The 19988-nt window shown below is 46.5% G+C and overlaps 1 protein-coding gene across 6 annotated transcripts in view; it reads right to left on the bottom strand.

Moving 5' to 3' along the window:
- The window catches only part of PACS2 (phosphofurin acidic cluster sorting protein 2), a 75465-nt gene that overhangs the window by 42576 nt on the left and 12901 nt on the right, over positions 1-19988 (bottom strand). For all 6 annotated transcript variants that reach the window (XM_082054846.1, XM_082054851.1, XM_082054847.1 and 3 more), the window contains exons 2-4: positions 7643-7730; positions 4268-4357; positions 104-229 (exon numbers count right to left, since the gene is read on the bottom strand). In XM_082054846.1, coding sequence (XP_081910972.1) covers positions 104-229; positions 4268-4357; positions 7643-7730 — 304 coding nt within the window. The remainder of the gene's footprint in view (positions 1-103; positions 230-4267; positions 4358-7642; positions 7731-19988) is intronic.

The raw sequence follows: 19988 nt of genomic DNA, 5'->3' as shown, positions 1-19988 counted from the left end.
AAATTCCACCAGGTACTTCTCAATGAGGAAAGTGACAATACTGGGTTTAAAGAGGACATAGAATGCCCACCTTTGCAAACAGATCATGTCAAATGCTGCTCACCTCAGCCATGTTGATGGACCCCACAGCCAGAGTCTTGTAGCCTAAAATGGTTCGGTTTTTGTACCGCTTCCGCCGCTGCAGCATGATCTGAAGCTTGTTGCCTTCTCTCTTCAAGAAGTGAGGGTACTGCAGTTGGAAACACAATGGAAAAGTTTGTGTCTCTTGACATTAGTTACCCGCGTCACAAATAAACTCAGTTCCTAGGGATTAACCCCGTGGCTTTTAGAAGAGCCTACAGCCAACGCAGTGGACAACACTTCATTATCCCAAGAAACCCATCATCAACAGCTCAGCTCTGGGCTTTTGTTTCCCCACACTGAAAACACAAGCCAGAGGCACAGAGGAGCTGTTCAGTTTAGGAAAGGCTGAGCCCAAGCCCAGTTCCAGAGGGATGAGCAGTCTCCAGGAGATGCTTGCCCCACCAGCCCAGAACTGCAGCCCCCGAGGTGCTGCCTGGGAGCACAAACAGCAAGCGGGGACAGCCATGGACCCCTGTGCTCTCAGCAGGACACTGCCGTCCCACCAGCACAAGGACACTTCTCAGTGTTTGACCCTCTACCGCACACGTTTCAGAGCCTACTGGACCCTAAAAGGCAAGTGAAGAAAGGCACAGCTAAGAAGAGGCCAAGGGTTTGCTGATGCCTCTTTTGCTGAAGCACAGAGACCTACGTGCTACACAATGATTCTCTCCAGGACAACTGTCTCCTTCAGGTACACAGCTCTTGCAAGTGTCAAAACCACTTTGAGTAACAGAAATTTGAGTAATTGACTCAAGAAAAACCCTGTCCTACTGCCAGGCTATGTTGCAAAGACAAACCCTTCCAAGACATATTCCATACAAGCAAATAACGTATGTTTATGTATCTTCCAAACAACTCCCCAACAGAGAAGCTGTGAAATCAAGCAGAGACTATTACAGAAAGAGCAGGGCTAACCCTGCTGTCTCAGCTTGTCCTGCTCATGTGCACAGTGCTCTAGTGCAGGCAGGTCCTGCTTTCTGCCACTACACCGCCCAGAGCACTGACAGTGCCCAGGGCCCAGCTCACTGGCTGTGGAAGGAAGCAGCCATGTAATGGAAGAGCAATCTTCAAGAAAAGATACAGCAGTCTCATCCTGAGAAGAGAAGTGAATGGGACACATGCTCCAAATACACAAAATACAGAGCAGACAGGAGAACCTAATCACAGGGATCTCAAACAGGACATTCCCAAGTGAAGGATGCTTCTCTCACAGGCAAGACCTACATTTTTTTTCCTCCCCCTTGGGACATTATGAAAATAACTTCCTGACGATCAAAACACTTGATGAATACAAATGCTGAGTGCCACCAGAAACCCCAAGATATTAATTTGCAGTCCAGAGCAAGCCTGACTGCTACACAGAGAGCTGGGAGCACTGGCCACACAAACAAGCAGAATACTAATTAACTGACTGCTCTGCAAGGGCAGGATTTACTGTGCAATGCACAAGGAAGCAGCCCTGAAAAAGAGAGGAACAACAGTCCCTGTTATTAAAAGACAACCTCAAAACACACCTGCATCCAGACGCAAATGGACCCCGTGACGTTACAGACATGCAACATCCCTAAACAAGGACAGAAGAAAGTTGTTAGCGGAAAGAGGTAAGAGGGGCTTAAAAAGCCACAGGCACCTTTTGCCTTCAAATCTACCATCTCCCTGCCCCTGGCGTCATAGCACATGTCAGAAGGGCAGCCTGTTTGAAAACAAGATTTTAGAGGAAGCACCCAGCACCCCAAGGCACCTCTAAGCGGTGAGAAGAGGGGTCATCACACACACTAAAACAGCAAGAGTCAGGGCAAGACATTCTTTCTGAAGCCCCAGTTGTGTAATCCCCTCCATCTGAAAAGGTTTATTAGACTAAACGCAGGAATTAAGTGCTCCGGAGAGCTGTGATGTTGTGCTTGGAATATCTGGGGAATTTCACTTGATCTTGTGAAATCCAGGGAGAGTCAGGAGAATCAGGCACTCCAGCAGTATGAGCAATGGTAGCTCATCTACCAGAAAGGCTATCGCTCGTCTAAGCCTAGCTGGTAAGACAAAACAGGATCAGACACACCACTAACTCCAGTCTTACCCCACAGAGCAGCAAGAAACTCCTCCGTTCTGTCTGAGCAGAGGCCTGCCAGGCATGACAGCTGCCCGCTGTTATGCCAGCCTGCCCTGTCACCTTCCTAGCTTCACTCTGGAAAAGAAACACCCTGTGCAAAGGACAAGAATTTCACCCAGGAGAAGCAGCTGAGAAGGCTGTGACCACAAAGACACAAGGGGCTGCAAATCCGGACAGCTAGCACAAAGCAAGGCATGCAGTTTGAAGAGCTGACAGGGTGACATGGAGATACTGGCTGCTACAAGACACTGAGACCTTCTTGTGCTGTGACATCCACATGCTTTTACTTTGCGGCCTATCACCACTCTCAAATATATCCCAGGCACTAAATTCAGACTATATCTGGTTTTGCTGCATTTGTTAGCTAGATGTAGCTTCCAGTTATTGTCCAATTAAGAAACAATAAAAGTTGTCATAAAAACCCTGCTGTGCCATTTTGGGAAGGCTTCCCAGGTCCTACTGCATCTGAGACCACCAATCCTTCCTGCAGTCAGAGACCAGCAGCACATCTCTGCATTAATCTTGATCACCTCTTCCAAAGGCTCAGTGTCACATACATTTTTCTGCCCTATTCTGGCTCAGTTCCCAGACCCTTCAGGGAAAACAGAGTTCAAGGCAATGCTCTGTGCCCTGCTGCAGCATTGCTCCAAGTCTCAGGAAATAAAAAAATCCCAGTTAATTTCAAAAAGCCTTGCAGAAATACTTGTTCCTTGCTGACACAGGACTGGCAGAGGGAGACCTGGCTCATCTTACAGCTCTGCTCCCAAGCACGGGAAAGCTACAGCCCCAGGACCCAAGCATATGTATTCCTGGCACGTGGCTTTGTTATTTCTGTTCACAAAAGAGATGCAATGCTGCAGTTAACCCAGTCTGTGGGCTGCATCAGGACAAAATCAGAGGCATCAGCCATCTGTGTAGCTGACTGGGCAGCTGCAGGGTTATCATCTGTCTGCAATGAAATCTTACCTGCTTCAAGTCTGCACAGGTCTCAGAGTAACAACCAGTCTGTTTCACATCATCACTTTAGCCTTTCTCCTTACCTGATCAAGCTCTTGACTTCAAGATCTAACCAACAGTTCCCAAAACACAGATATACCAGATATGAATGCTTCTGAGTGTCCATCTGGCTCTGCTCTATGCATGCAGGATCCTCCCTCCTGCTTGCAGGAGGTCAGCCTTTATTTACATTATTTCCCTGCTCAGGAGGCAGCAGCAGGGCAGCATGCTTTGAGGAAAAGCGGAACAAATAAAACACATTTTCTCCAATTCCCAGCTAATTCCTATGGCTCTAGAGCCAGGAATAACTGTCTGCATACTGCTCCAGCTTCCCCAAATGGTGCATCTCTCAGTAACTCCAAATCAGAGATTCACCTGTTCCACTCCTTTCATCAGCCTAATAATCCATGCCATCCCCCATGGCTGCCTCCCTCTGGTGCCCATTGATAAGAAAGGCAACAAAAGGCAAACAGGATCCATCCTGCTCTGCTCTGGTTCCTTTCACAGCCATAATATGAACAGGACAGACTGCAAAATCCTCATATTCCCGGGCTCCAAGGACAGGATGAAGGAGGAAGGTCCCACAACACTGCAAATCAGCACCCTGCTCCAGGCCCTCAATGCTCAAATGTCAATCAGATAAATTTGTGTTGTTGCACTGAGGACATGCAAATTGCGGCAAGTGTCTAACTTGCCTGTTCCTCCCAGAAAAGTCAGAATTACAGATCTGCCTTCCATGATGCAGGGTTGGCCCCAGTAATAATTCTAAGGGTTTATATGGCAGCTTTCCTAGTGGGCTTCCACATCCTGAGATCCTGAAAGCATCTGGGCCATTTTTGCTCAAATTCTCTACAGCTAACTGCCCAGAGACAAGCAAAAGAACTCATATAACTCTTCAGAAAGGGCTGGAACTGCCTTAAGAACAAGCATCTCTAGCAGCACTAGAAGGATCTTCACCTCAGACCCACAACACACTTCTGCTCACTTCAAAGCAGCGAGTCCAGAAAGCACACACATCTGAAGGCCACATTCCCACCTTACCTGCAGTGAGAAGGTCAGCGCAAGCTCCGTCTCCACATGTCCACTCGGGGGCAACACAATCTCATGGGAGCGCAGGATGCGCTTGGAGCCCTGCACAGAAACAAAGCCCATGGGGTGAGTTTCCCAGAAGCCAGCCCTGGCATCCCACCTCAGGCCTATCTGCTGGAAATCAGGAAACATCATCAAGGACTACCATAGAGAAAGTGAACGGATGGGTCTGACCTTGCACTTCTGTGAAATATTAATGAGATGAAAGTGAGACATTTGGCCAATAAAGATTTGGGCATATTTACTGTCACTAACTGCAACAAAGCAGCTTTTGTTCTGTCAAACACCAGCATCAAAAGCTCTGAGTCAACCCCCACCCCTCAAGTTCAAGTCTTGTATTTTCACTTCAGCCAATAGGTACAAGGCTCATCATCTTCTGGGTTCAGAGGGTGCAGCGTCATGTTTATATCTCCAGTGTCAGCCATGATGGACTGGCCTTTTTGTGCACATACCCCTCCCTGGGGAAAGTGGAGATTTCAACTTGTTTAAGCAATTGCATGTAGTTGGGGTTATAAAAGAAAAAATACACTACGCATCGCAGTGGAGTCTGCAGACCTGACAGTGCTACAGGGCAACTCCCAATCAACACTGTGTTTGGGCTGCTGTTCACTAACGGAGTTACTGGGCTATTTACTCTGTGAGTATTTAATTTCAGGGGATGCTTCAGGGAAAACTAGTAGGAAAGAACAAACTGCTGCCTAGCAAATCTCCCTGCACTGTTCAAACACAGTAGCAAGTTTCAGAGATCCCTGGCTCAATGTTCTGCTGAGGCTGCAGATCTGGCTTTGTCCAGACGGGCTGATCTCCCAGAAGCACAGAACTGTAGCTCTCAAAAAGGCAGCATCTGGGAAATCAGAGACAGACTGGGGGGGGCGGGGATTGGGATAAACACCTCCCAGCTACATCCAAAGGAAGATCCGGTCTGCTCATATCAGCCTCAAAATAGCATCCCGAGATGAGAAAGAAGCAGAGGCTTGTTTACATCCCCAAACACATTGCTCCAGCAGCCAGAGCGAACGCTGTCATTTGCAGAGGTGCCTCAGCTCTTCTGTGGAACCGTCAAGGTGTCTGAGCTCCAGCGCATCAGCAGACAGACAGCAGAACAGGGTGAGAAACCCAAGGGCTTCCCCCAGGAACAGCAGCACGTGCACGCACAGCACAGCTCGCCTCGCTGCTGGCAACAGCGGCATCTGTTCCATTGGTGCAAAGCTCCTAACAGCAGCAATCTTGATTTACTTGTTACGCAACTCAAAATCTAATGACAGACCAAAAATAGCTGCTTTTAAAAGACCGCAGCAGGTAAACAGAGCAACAACTTGGGAAATAAAGTTGACAACTCTTTGAACATCACTGTTGAGGAGGCTGCAAGGAGTGATGGGAAATGCAGGAAAGATGCTCTCATTAGGTCTTGAATTCAGTCATCCCCTCTGGAAGGGCTCCAGGGCCTGACACCTCTCTCTTGCGATTCCCCACATAAAGGCACTGAGTCATTTGACAGGGATCATACATTTGGTGATCCAGTATCACCAGCTTCAAACAATAGCCACGTCAGGAACCTAAGTGCTGGCAAATAAAGTGTCCCTGAAAGGGCTTGTCAGCATCATTATCATAACCTGCAAGCTGTAAAGGGACTTTTAGTAACAGGGCTTCAAACCTGCCTGTATCTGAGACAGCTATAGTGCTACTGACCCACCATTACATAGCACATTGCAAAGAAATATGGGTGCTGATCAAACATGAGGGACACTCGAAGAGAAGCACTCTTTGGGACAGTGGTAATTCCAGCAACTGTCACCTCTAGGTCACCTGTACAGACAGATCAAGGGCAACATAAGGATGGCCTGAGGATGCAAGCTGCAGCTTGTGGTGTGGCAGACAAGGATCCCCAACAGGGCAAGTCCTTCTGCCTTCCAGCTCTTCAGGGATCTGCCCTGGCGTAGAGAGGACTGCAGAGAACTGCTCAGGTTCCAACATCTGAATTGCTGTAGCAAGGCAGATCACAACATGTACCCAAAATAGATGAAGTCCCACGTCTTAAAGCTCCCTTTGGGCTTGCAGGTCTGAAGCAAGCTTTCACCTACAAAAAGTGTCAGCGGTCAGTAGTAACCTGGACACAAAAATAAGGGTTTGGTCTAATAAAGGCAAGTGAATTCTCCAACCCAAGTTTGACATGCTCTGGGCGTAGATCATTCACTGACAAGCCTCAGGCCCTTACAGTGCTGCATCCACCATCTAGGAACACAGATACATGAAAAGCTTTCAGGCCTGATAAGCAATATCTGACCGCCTGGGAACCTACAGCTGTGTTTCTTCTGAGATTCCTATAAATCCAGGTGTGTGAAATGATTCTCTGCCTTTCTGTTCCCTGCTGTGGGTGCATGAACCCCCTCCAACATAGAACAACACATTTTAACCCCAGCTGGACTGCTCATGGAGATGAGAGATGCCAGTTAAATCTTCAGCTGTAAGTTTTTGCACCATAGAGCCTTCATGATTTCACCTCCCAAGCCAGATTTTGTGTGCCTTGACACAACCAGCTCTCTGCAGGGGTTTGCCTCATTCTTTATTTGAAAAGCTGCTTTTCAGCATGGTTAATGGTATTTTTCTACTTATAGGTCTGCCAGGTTTCTACTCATTAAGTACTTCAGCATTTGCGGCAGTGGGATCATGTGAGCTGAATTGATGCTGTGACGCGCTGTGGAACTGAGTCCCCTTCTATCCTCGCCTGCCTCCAGGCAGTGTGACCTACATGTAGGCACCTAATTAAATGGCACAACCTACGCTATAAAGTGGGTTATTTACCTAGGATGGCAGCTGTATTTTATGGAAATACATTAAAAACATACAGGCACCCTACAAATCCACTGACAAGCACCCGACTATGAAATGACTTGGACTCAATAGCAGAGCTGCTCATCAGCAGAGGGAAGCCCAGACTTCAGACCCCTCAAACCAGGACCAAGTTACCAAGATGTTCTGCCCCAAAGTGAGCTGAAAGCATGTTAGATGGAGAACAAGGCTCGGATTTAGTGACAACTCAGGGAGAAGAAGTGACAGCATATGATCTGTAAAGAGGATTTTTACATGCAGCTAAGCTCATGCTGAGCCCTCCACAAAAAAGATTCTTTGCTTACAACAGTGAAATGCAGTAGGAACATGGGGGAAGGATCAGAAGAGACTCTCCACACATCCAGAATGCCCTGATTTGCTTGAGAAGAAGCCTGTGGCTGCCACAGACCCTCACATGAAGGCAAAGCTCAGTTTAGGCATCTGTCAGTATTTTCAGCCAAACACCACATTTCATTCTTAAAACTGAGCAGCAATTACCTGCATTTTGACCGCAATGACCCCAGAAATAAGCTCCTTATCCAATTCTTTTAAGACTACCAGTTTCTTTAAGGTCAAGCTGCACAACCTGCAAACAGGAACAGAAGAGAAACAGTTACAATCATGTCTGAAAAAAGAAAAGCTCTGAACAGCAGCACAATCTCAGTCTGAGGGTGAACAGGCTCCAGACACAAGCCACACACTGATACAGACACAAAGACAGCAGAAATGCATGAGGTTTCCCTGGCTTTTCAGACTGAATTTCTCCAACCTCTCACAAATAGAAGGAGGTGGACAGGAGGGACACTTTGTTTGATACAGACCCATGGCCAGATTAGAGCATCTCACAGCACAGAATTCCACTGGCCACAGCCTGGGAACTCTTGCTCTGAGTCAGACCAAAAAGCTTTAGGGTCAGAGGAATTAAATTCCAGCAATATAAAAGCACTGGGTCAGTCTAATTTTAAACTCGTTTATGAAGCTTTCCTAGATTGTTGGCTTTTTCAGTTTCAAACTCTTGGCTTGCAAAGATCTCACTCCCACCTCCTCTGGTCAACCCACACATTCTCCTCCTCACCCCCAAACAAAAGTGCCAGCAAGTGGCTCAGGCGTCTCTAAAGGGAAAGGGGAAAAAAAAAACAAGAGGACTGAAGCTGTGCCCTCTGGCCCTGGCGTTCACATGCCACACATACACAAGTAAATCACATTCTTTACCCAGGCAATGCTACATTGTTCTGGTTAAAGCTGTTTACACTTCTGTCTTCCAGCTCGGGGAGCTTGGGAGGGGGTGAAGTTTGGACTAGGTGCAGTTAAGGCTCTGAGGTAATGGGACCACAGTATTGGCGTTGTCACAATTCCACAGAAGTTACCACCAGCTGGTGTAATTAAGAAGGCAGGCCTAGAAACAAGCTTCAGGGAAAGATAAACCTGAAGCAAAGACAGCTCAGCTTGAGGAAAGCAAAAGCCAGAGGAAGCAGCAGACAGGAAGGGAAGAGGAGCTGACACTGGATTTTGGTGCATGCCCAGGCAGCAGCAGCCCAAGTGCCACTGACTGGGGCCTGCACTTGACCTATAGGACTCCACGCTGGTGCCAGGAACAAGTCTCCACTGCAATAGTGACTTGCACTTCCACCATGTTCTCCACCACATTGGGAAGCTGAAACATTGCTTTGCTGCAATGCCTGAAGGTGGACACGATCAGCCTGGGTGCAAAACTGCAGTAGAGATGTGCGTAAAGGCTCTTCCCAACAGGAGCAGTGGCAGACGTTGAAGCAACTGCTGCCTTATCTCAAAATGCTTCTGGTTCTGCCTGAGCTCTGCCCTCTCACACAGGGCTAGGACCAGTCTTAAGTCTTACAGTCTTCATTCACAGCAGTTCTCCAAACCTGCCCTCACCAGCCCCTTCTCCACCCCAGCACATGTTCTCTGCTCTCCCTGCTCATTTGCCAAGCACTGGTTCCTGCCATCGGCCCCCTGAAAAACAAGGGAAAGAGAGAACCAAAGACTCTTTCCTTTGCCATTTGTTTTCTTTGTAATGCTGTAGCTGGAGGACAATTGTGCTGGGCTTGCCAAAACCCATAGATCTCAGGCCGGTCAGGTGCTGAGAACAGAGGTAGGACAACACACTGGCATTGTGTCGGCTGACATGCAGGGAACAAAGGGCTTTTCTCTCCGGCCCCAGCTCGAGGATGAAAAAGGTATGGGATGAAACAATGGTGTTCTCAGCGCACACAGCCAAGCACAAGGAGGGCGTTCTGTTCTCAGCCAGGCATTCCTTCAATTCATCATTTATGAGCTTTGATCAAGCCCTGTGGAGCACTTGCTGCTAGGAAAAAAAAAATAAAAAAAAATTAAAAACCTCCCTTACAGTGATCAGAAAAACAAAACCAGTTAAAAAAGACGCAGGACACATCTGCTTTCTTTATCCGCCATTGCTGGGCTGCTGGTACTAAAAGGCACTTCACACAAAAAACACTGAAATGTTTATAATCTCCATCAGAGGGGGGAAATAAAAATCAGAGTTTAAATCCCACCAAATCACTCTTACCCTCAACATGCTTATTGTTCCAGGTCTTCAGCCTAAGTTTGCAGCTTACAAATCAAAGCTACCTTCAGAATATGTGGCAGAAAGAGGCCATACCTTACTCAAATAATCATGAAAAGGCATATTCCAACTGTGTCACTGCATCCAGAGCCAGCGTGTCGCCTCTGCCACCAGCACAAGGACCCTGAACCACTCACAGCCGCAGGTACTGCAAGGATTTTTCTGCCATAACCACCTCTGATAACAGTGGCACCTCCTTCCATGCACTTATCTTCTGCCAACATTTTGCTGTACTCTGTTAAGTCTCAGGGATCAGGAAGGGGACTGGTCTCACAAAACATTTCTATCAATGAGCTTGTGAAGATTAAACATTGGTAAGAAAAACAGGACAGACACAGGTGGACCTGGAAAGATCTGAAAAAAGAACAATACAACATTTGGAAGTTTCTAATATGTACATACACAGTCTCTGAGAACACTGGGAAAATAACCTAGCACACACATACAAGGGGAACTGAGGAAGCCCCAAGTCTGGAACCAAGTCTGAAGTATTTTGAGTGGTTTATAAAAAGCTTGGGACTGCAACACAAGAGGTGCAGACAAACCCTTTCTTTACAAGTTTGTTTCAGCAGTGGCCTATGGTTGCACATGGGAAGTTAAGTTAGCACAAGCACTAAGCTAAAACAGTGTTAAATAAGGACAATGGAAATCTGAGAGGCAAGATTTCCACCTTTTTTTGAAGGTTCACAGTGGATCTCCCTGCTAGGAGCCCAGCTGGGTCCCGCACAGCAGTGGGCAGTGCCTGCTGAGGAGCTGTGTCCCCTGCAGTCACAAACGTCCCCCCACGGCGAGGAGGCACAAGGTACTTGCCTGACCCCATTCTCAGGTTAAATCATGAAACAGCTTAATGCATTCCACAAGGAAACAACTCTTCATCTTTTTACGTCGCTGCTGCAAGAACACAGTTTTAAAGAGGAAACCTGGACCTGACCCAATGGTTTTGACTCACCCTGCTAGTGCAAGTTGTGCTGAATAACTTCATCATGAGCTCTGTGCTCAGGGAGGCAGCTATCTGCAAAGAACATAACATCTTGGTAAACCAAGATCCAGCAAACGTGCCCAGGACAATCAAATAGAGTGTCGCATTCTTTACTCACTAGATGTTTTGCTATTGCAACCCTCTGAGCAGGAAGATCAGGAAAATAAACCCCCTCCAAGAAAGAGCCTGCCTCACTGAATTAAATGTCTGTTTCTCCACAGGGAGCACAGTAATTGCACTGAGGCCTCGCTCACACAGAGACGGTCGAATCAACAGGAAGGAAAAATTAAAAATTAAAGACCTGTATTTTAATTAAGCCCCATAGAAGTCAAGAATAATAACAGATGCATCCACAGCTATAGGGGACTTTGAGTGCAAGACAGGAGCTGGGGCAGGAAGGCTCTAGCTCACTACACAGACACCCCTTGTCCAGGTTAAAACCTGTGAAGATGTTCCTAGAGAAAACGTTTCATGTCAGGAGAGCTCTCCTTGGAGATTGTAAATCTCAACCGGTCAATGGCTATAATGAAGGAATTGGTTTCCATTTGGTCACTGGATGGTTTCACCTGCCCCAAGTTATTTTGGCGTTTTAGGACAGCAAGCAGCCTCCTACCCCGATGCTTTCAACCTCAAGTGTTTTTGCTCCGAGCTGACGCTTTACACCCAAGTCAGTCCCAAAATAAACTGCGAGCCACTTGAAGGAGAAGTGGAGGGAGACACCCGCCTACACCCACACTTGCCCAGACAACCAGAACGGTTTTGCACATAACTAGAGGGACAGCTGTGTAGGAGCGACCAGAGCCAGGAGCCCTGCACAGCGTTTCAGAGACAGCTGCTGGAGTAAGGCATGAACACACGCAGCGCACAACCAGCCAACTGCACAAGCGGTTCCTTACGCCTGCTTTGCACATGCCCAGGGAGAAAGGGACAACACATGGGCCTCCAGGCAAGGGCAGCGGTGGTGGAAGCCCCAGGATGAGTGCTTCCTCATTTTCCAAAGCTTATGAGCTATTTCCCTCAAAATTATGTGTTCTCAGTCCCATTCTCAGGTAAACTCCAAGGCACAAAGAAATTAAATGAGGCAGCAGAGGTCAAGCACCCCAATTTCTGTCTATGACAAAAACATAACCTGAGTAACTTGAAAAGAAACATAATAGTCCTGTATTGGCCTCTGCTGGCTTCTCCTTTATTCACACCACCAAGCGAAACAGCAACCTTCAGCCAGCTGTTCTGGCTACAGACCCATTCAAGTAAGCTTTAAGAAGCCAGGAAACAATTGCAGATAAAGTATTTTCATTGTTCTTGTTCTCAAGGATCTTGAAATTCTCTTCCCGCATTAATACAGAGAAATTAAGCTGTTAAGATTCTAGAGGTTAAGATCCAAAGAAATGCTGTAGCAAGCAGGTCCTGTTCACACAGGTAAGAGGATGGCAGCTTATTTTATGCAACAGGCTTTACCCAGGACCTCACAAGGACACACATGCACAGCCAGGCACTACCCTCTTACAGTTGAAATACTGGTCTGCTCACTTAAAATATATTACAAATACACCTGCTCCAAACTAAGCATGCAAAAGGGGTGAGAGATGTCTGAATTTTGCAGACTCGCATAATTTTTAAAAGATGCTAGAATTCTGCATGGGCAGATTTGTTATTTGAGGAGCAGCATGAAATCATTATGACCCAAGGATTAAAGTACATCTGAGTTTAGATACTCCAGTCCAATATATCAGCTGGAAAATGCTGAGAGATGCCCTCCTTCGGTGGGACAAGACACTGTTGGTTGGCTCTAGGGGACTCACCCAAGGCAGAAAGGGATCAGGATCCCTGCAAGCCAAACAGCTCTGGCTCACAAAACAGAGTTTACATATTCCATTGACACTTCTCATTTCTTAGTGCCTCAGTAGTCTGGAAAGAAAAGTGCACTACTGAGACACAGCGATGCTAGTGAAACCCACAGGGTTAAAGCTGAATCTCCACAGCTGCACATACTCTACAGGTAGCCAAGCAGAGCTTCTTGTGCAAGCTGGCAGTTGTGTCACACCATGTTCTGGATACCTGGCCAAGACCTGGTGTATTCCAGGTCACACCGCAGGAAATCGGCCTGTCAGTCACCAGCTGCTCGACCCCAGGTACACAGTCTGAACTGCACTACCCAGAAACAGCAGGTTGCTCTCCAAGATGTCATTTCGGCAAGAGCAGAAGCAGCTCTCTACACATCTGTTGATCTCAGTTGAAATCCCAGTTCTTGCAACACTGCTATGCATTTGGCTTCTGACTCTTCATTTTGATGGTTTCAAAGCCCATTACAGACAAACTTGAAGGGGAAAAAACACAGAGCAGAGATTAGGTTTGTTTCTCAGGCAGGCAATGGAGCGCAAAGGAGTTAGACAAACTGAGCTATGTGTTCACACCATGCTGCTGGAAAAGCCAAGTACGGGCAGCACAAGTCCAGTTAAATACACCTCTACTGGCTTGCCTCTTTCAAACCCAGCATCCAGAATGCCAGGACTGCACAGTGTCCTAACACCAGTGAGCAACAATGAAAAAGCAAATTACACTTGTGAATTAGGTCTAACCAATGTTTTTAAAGTTTTGAGGCAATAGGAATATGCTTTATTAGCTTTAAAGACTAAAGTCAGAAAATAACGAAAAGCTGATTTATGGTTAAGGCAATGGAGAGACCATCAGGATTACATTTTCTATATTACAGATGACACAAACACATCTGATATTTGTTGTATTAATTTAGTAGTAATTAATTTAGTGAAGTAGCACATGCCAGGGAGGGGGATGAGGGAGCAGCAGGTCTTCACCACCATTTGTACCAGCATCCCGCTGCCAGGCTGACTGCTGCAGCTGGCTGCAGGAACAAAGCCAGCACCCAGCCTTCCAGCACACACAGCCACAGCACCGAGCTCTGCTACGGGCACCACTGTTACAGGCTGCATCAGCTTGGGAGCTGCAACGTCTCCACAGCCACGTCACAGTTCGCCGCAACCATGCAAAAAATGAGACCCGCTTCCCCAAGAGCCCGCTTGTTCCTCCTCACTCCCCTCCAGAGCAGCCTGATGGCAAATCCTCCTTTGCTCCTGTGGCAAGAACCCATTCTCCAAACAGCCCATTCCCCAGTAGCTCCCCTGCCCCTTCTCAAGCCCGTATGCAGTCAGTGGTGAGGAGCTGGCACATGTCTGAGCAGGGCAGATTCAGAGGAAGGTCCTGTACCAGCCAGGCAGGCTGTTTCAGTATTCAGGGTTTTCTTTCTGCTAGTAAAAAGCACAGGTGTCCAAGCACTCTTGCACTCAACTGCTTTCAAAAACCTGGGTGCTATTCTGCTTTTCGTTCCTGCTGCCTAACAGCCCACAGCGAGTGCTTGCTGCCATGCCAGCCACAGCACACACAGTCCCTAAGGCCTGCAAATCACCAGAGGCCACAGCTCAGCCTGAAATATCAACTTGATCTTCTCCCTTTGTCTGTAAATCAGCCATTAAAGGCCCCCCATCAAGAGGAAAAAAAATATACCTTGACTTTAGGCCCATGTCAGAAGAGACTGTAATGAAGCGCTCAGTTCTGCTTGGGTTACCCACCACTGTGATCTCTTCATCATGAGAAATCAGGTCTAGGAAGCTTCCAGCTATGAAAGCAAGCAAGGGAAAACAGATGGCTTCTTGGCGTACCCAAATCCAAGCTTGCTCTCAGGGCATGAACAATTTGCTGTCTCTCTACCTTATTTCTCTCCACTATGAATAGCTCCCATGACACCTTCTGACGCAGAGGCGAGCTGGACAGCCTGTCACTCCTGAGACCAGACAGGCTCACACCATGAGGCACATCAAATTACTTTTCGCTCAGCCATCCCCAAATGCTGCCCCGTTCATGAGCAACAGTTGGACACATAGCACTCCCAGTCAAAGCCAAGATCCCGATGGCATGTAATTCTTAAGACTTGGTGCTTTGCTGAAAGATAACCACCTTACACCACTCTGAATAAACAGACTTAATGAAAACTGTTGTAGGAGGTTTGTTTGTGTTTTTTTAAAACAGTTTTGGTTTGGGGGATGGGTTTTTAAAATTTATTTTATAAGCTTGCTTTTCCATTGCTGAGCCATCTGGACCCAAAGCAGCAAAGCCAGGGTAGGTGACCCATTCCAAACAGAGTGTTGATTCTGTAACCTTGATCCAAACCAGTTGCATCAAGTGTCAGATGAACATGGTTTTGTTTGCAAAGTTTGCAACATGGCCTGAAACAAACAAGACGGGAGAACAACATAGGTATAATTTAGAGCCCAAATGGCCGTTTGCTTTTTTACTGAGAACTCAAAATGTCCTATAAGGGTAGAGGCAGAGCAGGCAGCAGCGAAAAACATTTGTGAACTTGGATGGTACGTTTGGTATCAGCCAGCACAGCAATCAAATATGCAAAGCATCTCACTGACAGGCTTGCTTTCAGACTAGAAAAACACTTTACAGATCCCAATACTGTTCTCGTTGCAGCAAGTCTGTTGAAGCTGGCCAATCCAGCCTTCTTCCAGTTCAGCATGAGCAGCCAGACACCCCAATACCTCGCAGAGCAAATAATCTACGCTCTTCCTTTACTTGCCCCATGTTTAATGCCAGCTTCTTCCTTCCCTGACTCCAAAGATGAATAGGATGATGGCCAAAGAAATACCAGAATTCACTACCTGAATTAGAAACTTTTTTTTTTTGCATGATTCTCTTAATGCCTCAAACAGGAGAACCATTTAGCACTCCAAAGTACAATTTCTTACAGCATGCAGAGCTCCCAAAAATACAGTACTAGCAACCTGAACTACGAGGAAGGAGCCGCAACGGGAAAGCTGTAGCTCCAAACCCAATGTCTTCAACAGCAGGTTGGAGGGAAGGTTGGGAGAACCACCAGCTCCACAAACAGCAGTTTGTGCAGCCGTACCAAACATCCCACCTCACACCGGCAGCACCTCAGACGTTTGCTTTGGCAGCATTGGGGCACACAAGCACCGAGCCCCTCTGAGCCCCACAGCACCAGCACATCTGCACACCAGTGCTTCGAACAGGGGGCTGCAACACTGATTTGCCCCCTGGCCACAGCTCAAAGGATGTTTCCAAGTCAAAACACATTAAAATATTTACGAAAGGAAGATTATTCTTTCCCAGCAGCATTTTGTTTAGATTTGAATGGTGCCATTTTTAACCAGGCAACAATACACAGCTGACAATGCAGCCTCCATCAGCGCTAAATATAATTCACAAAGAACTCTGGATCCTGCCACTAAAGCTGGAGAACACTATTCAGCATTAAATACATTGGAAACGCTGGTTAACATCCCTCAAGCTGCAACAAAACATCAAGGGTAAAGCAGCTGAAATGTACTATCCCTTGCAAATTTGTCTCCCCAGAAAGGTAGGGGCAAACAGAGGAGTTTTGCAATATAAACAGTGGTCAAAAAAGGTCTGAAAATGCAAAAGCTTTCAGCACTCCTTGCAAGGAAAGAAATGTGTCTTGATGTCCTTGGTTGAAGCTGCATTGAGCTCCAGCACCTATCCCTTGCATTTCTTCTATCAAATATTCTGGGCAGTGCCTGATCATTTGCACAGTGTCTGCTGGAGCATTCAGAAGGAAGGAAATCACCAAAAAGCAGAACTAAGGGATCTGGTGAGGCTGTACAAACCAAACAGTTAGCCATATTACCTAGGTTTATGGAAGAACAAGACCAGCTCAAGCAAAACTACGGCCTGGGGGACAGCCAGGAGGGAGGACATGCATTTCCAGGCCTTGCAGGGGCATTGCAAACAGCTCAGGTTTGCAGGGCTTCTGATCCCCTCCCAACGAGGGCAGCTTCCTCTAGCGAAACTCCTAGTCTCCAAGTGATCTCAAAATGTCTCTCAACAACACTCAAAAAATGTCTTTCCCCCACCACAATCTTTCCTTTCACATCTAAATATACTCTGTGTGCTCTACTTTAAAGAGCTGCTGCTGAAGAAGAAAGCACTTGTTTGGAAATTACTCATTGCAAGGTTTTCTATTTGTTTTCTTTTCTGTAAAAAACCCCTTGTGACTGAGATTTCACTGTACTTCTCATGGAAAAGGGAGAAAACCTGGCAACTCAGACTTTGCTTACCCTCTTTTCTGAAAGCTTGCATCACATTTATCAGGGAAAAAAGGAACTAAAATTTTTACTAAAGGAGTTCAGAAGAACCACCAGTGCCAAACACTTGCAGGGGCAGGCAGAACACAGGGATTTACTCCAGAGAAACACTTGCATTTGCCTAGGATCCTAGACCTCTTCAGCAGCTGTCTTAAATTGGCAAGCAGAGATTGAATATTATTTAGATAATGCATTTCTTCAGCATCATTGCTGGTGATACTTCATTCCTGAAAGCAATAAGAGAGCAGCAAAGCAAATCTGAACTTGTTAGTTCAATTCGTTGAGAATATTTATTTAAATATAAGAGTGACCTGAGTCAACAAGCAAAGGGTAAGCTGTTATAGAACAAGGTGCTCTGAGATGCTGGGATTCACTACTCAGAACTTGTTCCAGACCCCCGTAAGATTTTTAATGCTGAATAAAAGCAATAAAACAGTAAGTAATTGATAACAATCGTAACTCATTCAGTCCCCACAACCTTTCATCAGGCCTACAAGTTCCCACTAACCCAGATTTATCAAGATAAACTGTAGATGCTCTACAGAAAAAGCAGATGGAGGTAAACGAGGCATGAACAAGTGGAGGCTGGATGCAGGGTGTTAAGGTTCACTGCTGGAAGGGATCACCGAGGAGCCTGTCCAGCATTCAAACAGCATTACTCCACTTGTGAACAGGACCACATCATGAGATCACTCATGGAGAACCAACTCTACACCTAGGTTAAATGTTCCACATCTGGCAGACTGAGCTGAGATTTAAAAGGATGATACAAGAAATTCTCTGTTGGGGTACCCATAAAACACTAAACCTGCTTCTCTGTGCCCATCTGTTACAGGGCAATACAAATCCACCATCCCTCATGCTCTCTTCCTTCGCAGCCTGGGTACTTACACTGAAGCCATGATGAGAGGGGCCATCCCTACCTTTTCACATCTTACAAACAGTAGAAGCATGCCTCCCATTTTAAGATTTTGCATGCAATTTGCAAAAAGTCTCCCAAGCCATGGTGTGGCATGATAGGCAGCACCAAGGCAGCCAAATCCACATCTCTGAAGAAATTGTATTTCCCTACAGAGACAGAGAACAAGAAAAGCGTTTTGGGCGCTTCCACGATTCTGGTGAGCATGAGCTCTCCAGAGACCCAGCGTAGATTTGCCACTACTCCCCAGTTGTTTATTTTGAGCCTTCATTTCCACCCCTGTGAAGCAAAGGTCAGCTCACAGCAAGCACCTCAAAAACTGCTGAGGAAACAGAGAGGCCAAGGAGAGCACACACTACAACTGTTGCACTAGAAGACTTTCGTATGTTAAGTATATAAGAATTCTGACCACACATAAATTACTAAGTCATTTCTCCGTTTTCACACCTGAATCAGCAAGAACACTGCAGAGACAGATGGGCCCCCATGAGTGATGCTCAGTAGGGTCCTCTGCTTGCAGGTACTATCTCAAACACAGGCTTAGAGTGGATCTTCTTGGAGGGCTGGTGAAGAGTGTGAATTCACGCACAGGAGAAAAGCCCAAAGTTAATAATGCGATAGCTTGGAAAATCTGGTGATAATTTTGGAACCAAGATAACCCAGGAGACTGTCAGCAGGAGGAGCAGCAGCAGTCTGCTGGCAGAAAACAGAAAACAGAGACACAAAAGCTAGAGAAAGAGCCTGAATTCCCTGTTCAAGAGACAGAAACTGTGGGAGACAAGATGAACTGTTGAATTTCCAGAGATCCGAGAATTGTTCATGCTAAGCTACACCAAATTTTGCCTTTAAACCAGTACAAGCCTTCTGTAACGCCCTGGATGTCAATAAATCTATTTCAACTTACCTATAAAGAGATGTTGTCTCTTGGTACGGCTGTGATTCAGTCAGCCTCACACCAAACCCAGGCAGCCCTGGGCCACTGTGACTGCGACAGAACATGGAATGTCTGCAGCTTCCAGCTGCTGGGCTTTGTTGTGCACCACAAAAAGCACAACATCACAAAAGAATCAAGCCTGATGGATCCAAAAGGGAAAGAGTTGCAAAATTTCTCCACGTAGAGGAGAGAACTGATGCTTCAAACGTCAAAAGAACTTTTGTTTAATGTGTCCTTTATTGTACACCAGCTGTCATATGATTTCTGCAATACAATGCAAGGAGAGCAAAAGAAAACTCAACTACGTACCCTTTTCTCAGGGACACATCTAACACATTCCCCTGCCATAGATCTACCCTGCTCCAGACACTTTCTATCTGCACATAAAAGTAGCAAGTGGTCAAAACATTCTCAGAGCTTGACAGAAATCAGAGTTCAAGTGTTTTCAACAAAATCCTCTTTGTTACCACGTTCTGATCACTTGGCTACTAGAACTGCAAACCTGTTCCGAGAGACGCCTTAACAATGAAGTATCATTAAAAAATGCATTTGCAGCTGTGCATATTTCACTTCAGTCGCACGATTGTGAATTATACGTCAGCATGTCCTTGTAGAAAAGAGGTGGGTTGTCAGGGGGATGGGAAGGGGGAGAGAAAAGAAAGGAATTCCTACCAAACAAAAGAGCTCCAAGAAACTGATACAACTTTGCTGGAAGCTATTCCCAGCCCACTCAACATTTTTGATTGAATACTGACATACCAGAATCCCAACAAGGGGCATTTTCCCCAGCTAAAATATGAACCATCAGCAAATCTCACCACCACCAGAGAGAAATACAACAACCTAGTAGAAGCAAAGCAGAGTGAAAGTATCTTACAGTTGTCCTGAACTGAGAGCTGCTGGTGGTGGCAGCCTGACACAAACACATGCCCAGCATCCAGCACTCTGCCAGTCAGAGCTAAGCATAAAGGTCAGCCTAAACCTACTCACAACCCAGCTGTGGACCAGAGCCTGTTCTCAAGCACCTGGCTGCCACAGTTTGTTGGTTTTAATCCAGATAGCCTCTTGAATTCCAGCATTGTACAAAGGTGGAAACACCAGGAACCCGGCTACTTGGACCCAAAGAAGAGCAATGCTGCAGAGCAAATGTACGCATCCGAACCCAGACAAGGCAGATGCCTCTTCAAAACACAGTCCCGTCAGCATCTGCGCAGGGCATTGAGAGGAGCTGGGCACTCTGCACAGCAAGGGACCAGCACTGGGA

Source organism: Streptopelia decaocto (assembly GCF_964273445.1).
Source record: "Streptopelia decaocto genome assembly, chromosome: 5".
NCBI lineage: Eukaryota > Metazoa > Chordata > Aves > Columbiformes > Columbidae > Streptopelia > Streptopelia decaocto.
This window is presented reverse-complemented; position numbering and strand designations above follow the sequence as displayed.